This window comes from Amblyraja radiata, chromosome 3 (assembly GCF_010909765.2).
Source record: "Amblyraja radiata isolate CabotCenter1 chromosome 3, sAmbRad1.1.pri, whole genome shotgun sequence".
NCBI classification, from domain to species: Eukaryota; Metazoa; Chordata; class Chondrichthyes; order Rajiformes; family Rajidae; genus Amblyraja; species Amblyraja radiata.
In genome coordinates, this window is record NC_045958.1 from 22,332,396 (window position 1) to 22,342,092 (window position 9,697).

Sequence of the window (9,697 nt, forward strand, 5' to 3'; positions counted from 1 at the left end):
TGAGGCAGGGACTACCCCAACATTTAAGAAACAGTTAGACATGTAGGTGGTTTGGAGAGATATGGACCAAATGCGGGCAGGTGGGACTAGCAGAGCTGGGATATGTTGGCTGGTGTGGGCAAGTTGGGCCGAAGGGCCTGTTTCCATACTGTATCACTCTATGACTCTCAAAATAACTGTCAGCATTGGATCACTGCAATTAGAGCATGGGCCCCCAGCAAAGTCCCATAAAGAGAAATAAATTTACCAGGTGATAGGTTTTAGGTACTGATAAATAAATAACAAGTATGCAAGAAGAACTCTCCATATCTTTAGAACATGTAGAAATTTAGCCTTTCTTGGCAAAAGGACCATTAATGGATAAGATCAGCAATCTGATAATTGCATAGTGATATGGGTTAATTCTAAAGTTATTATAACAATCAATTTTAAGTTACCAATCCAGTTCAAACATATGTTATGTCTTTTTTATTGCTATTGTATTATTTGTTTTGTTATCAATGATTCTAACTTCCATTTTGCTTTGATTATTTTGCGCATTCAAGTGCAATTCAATCATTGTTCCATTTCCGGTACACAAATACAGATTTTTTTTAATGTTCCTTGCCTCTTTTCCATCAAATCATGAACTCTCATTTTCTTCAACTGTTTTGCAATTTATTTAACAATGAAGATAACATACAATCACTATTTAATGTAAATACTTGTAAAACAATATCTTTATATCCCTTTCCGCCAACTAGGAATAGCCCTGAAAAACAAAAGAAATTATGATCATGAGAAAACCAACCAAAGCACAAAAAAACACAATTTCAATATCCAATTTTTTGCCATGCTAAATCACTTACCGGTGAGGAAGATGCAACATAGGCCCACCATTAGTTTTCCCTGTATTTTTTGTGTGTTCTTCCCAACCTTTGGTTGGTTTGAATAGTCTTGATGGATCATGTTGTATTTGAGCTTCAACCTAAGCAAATATATAGCAGTACAAATGTTTGTGTTAAACTTTTCTCCAAAGGTAACACTCTGTCTAAAATTAGATATCCATTTTACATCCCATCTTCTAAAGATGATAAATCAACTGCAGTTTTATTTCAGACATTTAAAGTAATTTTTCTATGTCTAGGTAAAACTCAGCCCAATCATACTTAAACATTGGCTCTCCTATGCATGCCTCAAACAAAGATTTCTATCAGAAATTCTGGTGTAACTCAGCGGGACAGGCAGCATCTTTGGAGAGAAGGAATGGGTGACGTTTCGGGTCGAGACCCTTCTTCCGATCGAGACCCTTCGGGATCAGATTTATTTTATAAGGTTGTATTTAGACAAGCTGATCCCGAAGGGTCTCGACCCAAAACGTCACCCATTCCTTCTCTCCAGAGATACTGCCTGTCCCGCTGAATTACTCCAGCATTTTGTGTTGACCTTCAATTTAACCCAGCATCGATCAACCGACTGGAAACAATTCTGCAAATTTTAGCTCTCATAAGCTAAAATCATGAGATCCGGATGCAAAAGCTAATCATTAACACATCATGTCTACTTAAGCTTTCAAATTAAGATTGAGTTTTATAAGCAAAATCTCAGTGGCCAGGATGTGTCTGAAAGAAAGAACATTATAATTTCAAGTTGATGCTCTTTTCTTGGAACAAACAATGTTCTGATGAAAGTTTATGATTTTACTTGATTCTCTGTCCCTGGATGGTGCCTGCCAAGTATTAGCAGCAATTTCAGATTTAAGTATTTAATGTCATTTTTGTAATCATTTGAAGAACCTGCCTTTTGGTCACTATTCATCAGAGCCAATATAGTGTAAAATTGGAATATTAAATAACATTTTCAAATTATTCTTTGTACATTATCTATTTCTTGCAAAGTGGATATAACTTGTGTTCGTCTAAATACAACCGTATAAAATAAATCTGATGCAGGACAATTTCACTCTTATTGATCTAGTCATTCCAATGCCAAAACAAATATCTGCAATAAAATGTTATCAATTTGAAATTTATTTCTGTTGAGCATTTCCATTCCTTGTTTTTTTATGTTTCATGCACCTGCAGGTGCTTTTAAATTCAGATAGTGATGATGGTACAGAAATACTAGAACCTTTATCTGAAATATGATGTTATTTTTGTATTACACTTTTCTTCTCTCCATTCTTTACTTCATTCGCCTAAAACTTCTGCTACATAGCTACATGGTTCTGCAGGCAACATTCAGCATTTATTTCCATGTGGAAGTTTAGGTTCCCTTGCAAGTATGCATAAATGCCACAGTCTCCATTTCTGATGACAACCATCATTCCAATGGTGCTGAAACTATGGGGTTTAATCCGAGGTTTAGTAACATCATTTGATTCAAGAGAATGGAATTTATATGAGAAGTATGCAATTTGCAGGTAATCTACATTTTATGATTTAATTGTGACAATGTAAATTTTTTTTTTTCCACTTTTTAATTCTTCAATTGGATACTTAAGTTTGCAGCAAATTGGTTTGCTGAAATTTGGAGCCATTATCTGTCAATTTTACTGTTTGCTTTACCTAACCTAGTCTAAACAGAATTCCTCTGAAAAAGATGTTTTAAACTTTTCTTTTTCACTCCCATCATCATGGAAAATGAAAACAGTTTGGAAAGATTGGACCTCAAAAGTCTGGCCCAGCTCTAAGAGGGTTTAATTTAATCTAATCCACCTGCTAAATTTTCAGCTGCAGCTTATCATATTCCCATCATACAGTCTGACATGCTAGTAATAGACGGTACTCCAATTTTTTTTTAAAAACAGACAAAAGCCACCCACATCAACTGTGCTTTCCAACTTATGAATGAGAAGTGATGAAACCTAGAGAAATTATCGTTATTATGTTCAATATACTGGATAGAAATAGACCAGCATCAGCTTAGTCAATCTTTTATGTTTGACTTGCGCACAACCCCTCGTCGAACTGTTTCAGAACAATTCCCTGATGCCTACCCAGCACTCTTTAAATGCACTCCTCGATAGATCTCTTTGAAAGCAAGCTTCACATTCCCGCTGCTTGCTTGGTATTTCTATTGAACTTTTTAAAACCACAAGTGGCCTTTACTATGAGAGTCAAGGCTTCCAGCATGTTCATCCTTTCCTGATCTGAAATCATTTTTCTGTATTCATGATTGGTAACCTCAATCATTTTTTTTATGAACTACAAACTAGTGTATATAAGATTGAATACAATTTTAGCAAAAACTTTCAATTCTCACCCCAGTGTTCAGTTTCCTTCAATGGGGAAATAGCGTAATTATGGTGTGGTTTTATTCTCAATATACAAATTCAGATTCTTACTTTAAGCTCGCTATTTTTTTCTTGAGCAACAATATAACACGTTTCATGTGTCAGTGATGAAATTCAATTATATCCTTATTCTTCCCATTCTGGTCTTCTCCTCAAATTCACAAATTGTAATTTTACCCAAATTATTTACTGATATTGTGAACAACAGGAGCACCAGCAATGATTCTTGTGGGACTCGTCTTCCAATCTACTGGCTGTCACAGCTATGAATGCTTCCAATCTTTCTGATTTTTAATTCCCTACTCTGCCTGTGGTTCTCTCATTATTGGAACATTTTCCCGTCTTTGTTGTACTTCCTCAAATATGTTTGTTAATGACTCTCAGGATTAAATTTTATTTGCCACTTCTCTGTCAAATTAACCAGACCATTATGAATGTCAATTTTTTAACCCAATTTGCCAGTTTACCTTGTATCCAATGGACTTTGGCTTTTTTTGATCAGCCTACCATATGTAGATTGTCAAAAGTATTGCCAACATCTGCATGGTTGGTAACAAAACATCAACCCTTCTTGTCACCTCCTTAAAGTATTCAATCAAAAATTAGTCAAACATGACCTCGCCTTACAAATCCAAGCTGAATGCTCTTGGTTAAGCTGCGTTTTTAATAAATAGATTTATTTTAATCAAATTCCAATAAATAAATAAACCTCTAGTGTTATACCTACTGGCTTGGAATTACTTAGTCCATATTTACCTCCCTTTTATAAAACCTTTATGGGTACATCAATCCTCAGCACCACTCCAGAGCTAGAAGGGACTGAAAAAGTACGGCAAGAGCCATTACAATTTTTTCCCTTGCTTCATATTTTGTATTTCTTTACACCATTAGAAAGTGGCTATTTAACCCATTAAGTGTTTTCTGGCTCTAAGAGCAATCTCATCCCCAAATTACATCCCTTCAAGTTATTCCTTCTCACATGCCCATCAACTCCACATTGATAAATCATATCCCCCCCCCCAACCTCCTCTCCCTCCCACCGCAGCTAAACTAGGAATAATTTACAGTAGCCAATGAATCTAACATCTTTGGAATGTAGGAGGAAACCCAAGCACCTAGGGAAATCCCATAGAAAATATCACACAGACAGCATCAGAGATCAGGACTAATCCCAGGTTGCGAGAGCTGTGAAACAGCCATGTTACCAGCACGACATTCCTTTTAAGAACTCAGGATACATTTCACACATGTGCATAATTGGGAACAAGCAAGAAGCAAATCCGTCATGAGATGGAGTGCTGGAACAGGTGAAAGAATACATGTGACCTACTGCCATATTTTATATTCTTGTACCTTCCTATTGTTAGCGGAGTTTGGATTATAGACTAACAGGATAGAGTATGCCACCAGCCTCCGAGTAGTTTATTTGGTTGGTGGCATCTGATATCTGACTAGTTCACATAAATAAACAAAAAGGTCTAAATGAGTTGAAATTCTACATTCTTATAAAGCCAGCTCATAGCTATCAGTAGAAAGTCTTTTTCAAAAGCACAAAAGGATTAAAAAAATCCCGAGTTAGAAGAAAACCAGGAAAGGGATGCTGAGTTCATATTTTGACAATTCTCAGTAATCTGCCATTGTATTATTAAATTCAGAAAATGTGCTCAACAAATGTAGTTAATCATTGCGAATCCCATTGAGGCAGTGGCTAATAGTCTGTTAAAAACCAGAAACAAAACCTTCTCTTTAAGCTTGGCAAATCTCTTCTCTCGCTCATCCTCCAACTCTTTCTTTGTTTGCTTTTCTGATAATTTGAACTCCAATTTGAGAAAATCCTGCGTGATATAAAGATACATTGAACAATCATGAGATTAGTATATCTTGGCATTATGTTCAGCTTAGACATTGAGGGCCGAAGAGCCAGTTCCTGTTTTATACTTTTCTATGTTCTAATTGCTTGATTTAACCAATAATGACAGATAATAATGAATATCGCTTTTTCATTGAAACACAAAGTACTCCAAAGGGTTTAAAATGCAAATAATATTTTGAATTATACCTTAATTATATATTTAAAATATGTAACAAAAAATGATACTTTGCTGATACAAAAATACATACTTTTCTAAATATTTAACAGTTGCAAGCAATGAAGAACATCCGACAAGTTATGTTTTAATCTACAATTTGAGAGGGAGAAGGGTAAATCGGAGGTGTCAGTATTGCAGTTGAACAAAGAGGACCATGGAGCCGCAAGGGAGCAACTGGCCAAAGTTGACTGGAAAAATACCCTAGCAGGGATGACAGTGGAACAACAATGGCAGGTATTTCTAAGAATAATACAGATGGTGCAGGATCAGTTCATTCCAAAGAGGAAGAAAGATTCCAAGGGGAGCAAGGGGCTACCGTGGCTGACAAGGGAAGTCAGGTACAGTATAAAAATAAAAGATAACAAGTATAACATAGCAAAGATGAGCAGAGGATTGGGTAACTTTTAAATTTACTGCATTTCGTCGTCTCTGTACTGTGCACTGCACAATGACAATAAAGACTAAATCTGAATCTAAAGAGCAACAGAAGATATCTAAAAGGGCACTACGGGGAGAAAAGATGAGGTACGGAGGTAAGCTAACCAAGAATATAAAGGAGGATAGTAAAAGCATCTTAGATATGTGAAGAGGAAAAAAATTAGTTAAGACCAAAATTGGACGCTTGAAGACTGAAAAGGGCGAATTTATTTGGGGAAACAAAGAAATGGCAGACGAGTTGAACACGTACTTTGGATCCGTCTTCACTAAGGAGGACACAAACAATTTCCCTGATGTACTACTGGCCAGAGGATCTGGGGTGACGGAGGAACTGAAGGAAATTCACATTAGGCAGGAATTGGTGCTGGGTAGACTGATGGAACTGAAGGCTGATAAATCCCCAAGGCCTGATGGTCTGCATCCCAGGGTACTTAAGGAAGTGGCTCCAGAAATCGTGGACGCATTGGTGATCATTTTCCAATGTTCTATGGACTCAGGATCAGTTCCGGTGGATTGGAGGGTAGCTAATGTTATCCCACTTTTTAAGAAAGGCGGGAGAGAGAAAACAGCGAATTATAGACCAGTTAGCCTGACATCGGTGGTGGGGAAGATGCTGGAGTCAATTATAAAACATGAAATAGCGGCACATTTGGATAGCAGTAGAAGGATCGGTCCGAGTTTAGCATGGATTTACAAAGGGGAAATCATGCTTGACTAATCTTCTAGAAATTTTTGAGGATGTAACTAGGAAAATGGACAAGGGAGAGCCAGTGGATTGTAGTGTACCTGGACTTTCAGAAAGCATTTGATAAGGTCCTTCATATGAGATTAGTGGGCAAAATTAGAGCACATGGTATTGGGGGTAGGGTGCTGACATGAATAGAAATTGGTTGGCAGACAGGAAACAGAGTAGGGATTAACGGGTCCATTTCAGAATGGCAGGCAGTGACTAGTGGGGTACTGCAAGTCTCAGTGCTGGAACCGCAGCTATTTACAATATATATAGATGAAGGTATTAAAAGAAACATTAGCAAATTTGCAGATGACACAAATGGGTGGCAGTGTGAACTGTGAGGAGGATGCTATGAGGATGCAGGGTGACTCGGACAGGTTGGCTGAATTAGCAGATGCATGGCAGATGCAGTTAATGTGGACAAATGTGAGGTTATCCAGTTTGGTGGCAAAAACAGGAAGGCAGATTATTATCCAAATGGTGTCAAGTTGGGAAAAGGGGAAGTACAACGGGATCTGAGGATCCTTGTTCATCAGTCACTGAAAGTAAGCATGCAGGTACAGCAGGCAGTGAAGAAAGCAAATGGCCTTCATAACAAGAGGAGTTGAGTATAGGAGCAAAGAGGTCCTTCTGCAGTTGTACAGTGCCCTAGTGAGACCACACCTGGAGTATTGTGTGAAGTTTTGGTCTCCAAATTTGAGGAAGGACATTCTTGCTATTGAGGGAGTGCAGTGTAGTTTCACAAGGTTAATTCCCGGGATGGCGGGACTGTCATATGTTGATAGAATGGAGCGACTGGGCTTGCATACCCTGGAATTTAGAAGGGTAGAGGGGATCTTATTGAAAACATGTAAGATTATTAAGGGTTTGGACATGCTAGAGGCAGGAAACATGTTCAGAACCAGGGGCCACAGTTAAGATAAGTGGTACAGCCATTTTATAACGGAGATGAGGAAATACCTTTTCACACAGAGAGTTGTGAGTCCGTGGAATTCTCAGCCTCAGAGGGCGGTGGAGGCCAGTTCTCTGGATGCTTTCAAGAGAGAGTAAGATAGAGATCTTAAAGATAGCGGAGTCAAGGGATGTGGGGAGGAAGGGCAGGAACAGGGAACTAATTGTGGATGATCAGCCATGATCACATTGAAATGGCGGTGCTGGCTCGAAGGGCCAAATGGCCTACTCCAACCTATTGTCTATTGACAACCCATGACTTTGGTATGCTGGACTGTCAGATTTTTAACACTATTGGATGTTGTTAATTATTTAATACTTTACTTTAAAATAAGTTGCACAATGGTACAATAAATTTTCCAATGAATCAAGCAATTTTAAAGTGAGTGTGAGGTGGAAGTTAATATCAGCCATCGTCCTCCGCCTGTTCCACCATTGAGGTCTTGGTTGGATGACTCTTTGTCAGAGGCCTCCCCCTCGACCATACCACCATGGGTGGCCCTACCAGGAGCATAGCTCCAGACGACATCACTCATAGAAAAATAGAAAATAGGTGCAGGAGTAGGCCATTCGGCCCTTCGAGCCATTCAATATGATCATGACTGATTATCCAACTCAGTATCCTGTACCTGCCTTCTCTCCATACCCCTTTAGGCACAAGGGGCACATCTAACTCCCTCTTAAATATAGCCAATGAACTGGCCTCAACTACATTCTGTGGCAGAGAATTCCAGAGATTCACCACTCTCAGGATCTCAGGTCCACATAAGCTTCTTCACCACGACAAAGTGACAATCCACGAGAAACATCACTCCGTCAGCAAATGGCAAACCCTGGGATGGCAGATTAATTGAGCTTTACCTATATTTTCTAATTTAGGAATTTTATGAGCAAGCTTAAAGACTTACTCTCTCTTGAAACTTGGACATTTCTCTTTCACAAGCCATAGATTTTCTTCTCTTTCAGCTTGCTCTTTCATTTGGGATTCCAGTTTCTGAAACTCCTCATCCTCCTCCTTTTGTTGAACATAAACTTCGAGTATTTTCTTCGCTTTATGCCGCCTTTGGTTTTCCTTTCTTTGCTTTTTCAATTTCAACCGCATCTTCTTTCATTTGTTTTCACTATCTTGAGCAAACTCCTTTTCCTTCGCTTTCTTCCACATCTGGAGCCGGAAATCTTTTCTTTTCTCTCTTTCTCAAACTTAAGTTGTTTAGCTACTTCTTTTGCCCGTTTGTCTGTATCTAGTTCAGCTTCATTCTGTGCTTGCATCCCCTCAACTTGTTTTTTTTCTTGTTGCTTCTCTATTCTCCATTTCTGAATAGCCTGTCAGGTAATTTCAACAGACAATATAAATGGGTGAGTGAACACTGATAAACCTACTTCCTTGAATTAAACCGTTTCTCCCACCTTGAGATGGTTTTAGTGCAAAAGTCATAAATCATTTAAGTCCCCACTCAAACCTAGAAGGCAAGATTTTCATAAAACTATAATAGTCTTCAGATTTTCCCTTCAGCTGAAACTAGTTTATATACATATATATTGACAGGCAAAATGCTTTTCCATTAAAAGAAATCACTGTATGTTTATCTTCAATCTCAATTTGATCTGTGGAGAGGGAATGTTTTAAAAATAATTGTAATAAAAAATTAGACGACCCGTGGTCCCGTTGTGACGCCAGTCAAGTACACACGGAAGTATTAGATCAAAATGGCAGTCTGAAACTGGCGCCGGGCCCAGCAACCCTCCCCAACTGCACGGATACCGGGCCCGGCAACCCTCCCCAACTGCGCATGCGCGGCTGACGGGCCCGGCAAGTGGGAGCGCACTGTGCTGGCGCGACTGCCACATTGAAACTTGACCCATTCACAGTATAAAGCTCATTAAAGTTTATAAAGTGAATTGCTTTGTAAATTATAACCAAACTTGTTACTGCAGAAGATGGTGGCGCGCAGCAGGATGCCATTGGGGCAGCGACTGCGACGCGAGTGGGGCTGACATTACCGTTGGCAGCGCAATAGATTTTTTAAAAATCTCACTCTCTCCTTATCCCCCTGGAAGCTGTACTGTGGGCTGAGGGGAGTGGGCTGTGGGGAGTGGCAGCTGAGGGGAGTGGCAGCTGAGGGGAGTGGGCTGTGGGGAGTGGGGTGAGGGAAGTGGGGTGAAGGGAGTGGGCTGAGGGGAGTGGGGTGAGGGGAGTTGGGCTGTGGGAGT

General features: G+C 39.2%; 1 protein-coding gene across 1 annotated transcript in view; it reads right to left on the minus strand.

Moving 5' to 3' along the window:
• Nucleotides 1-571: 571 nt before the first annotated feature.
• ccdc112 (coiled-coil domain containing 112) overlaps nucleotides 572-9,697 on the minus strand; it is a 35,706-nt gene continuing 26,580 nt past the window's right edge. Inside the window, 6 exon segments of the mRNA XM_033017449.1 lie at nucleotides 572-751; nucleotides 849-967; nucleotides 5,014-5,109; nucleotides 8,395-8,444; nucleotides 8,447-8,674; nucleotides 8,677-8,809. Coding sequence (XP_032873340.1) covers nucleotides 721-751; nucleotides 849-967; nucleotides 5,014-5,109; nucleotides 8,395-8,444; nucleotides 8,447-8,674; nucleotides 8,677-8,809 — 657 coding nt within the window. The 3' untranslated portion in view covers nucleotides 572-720.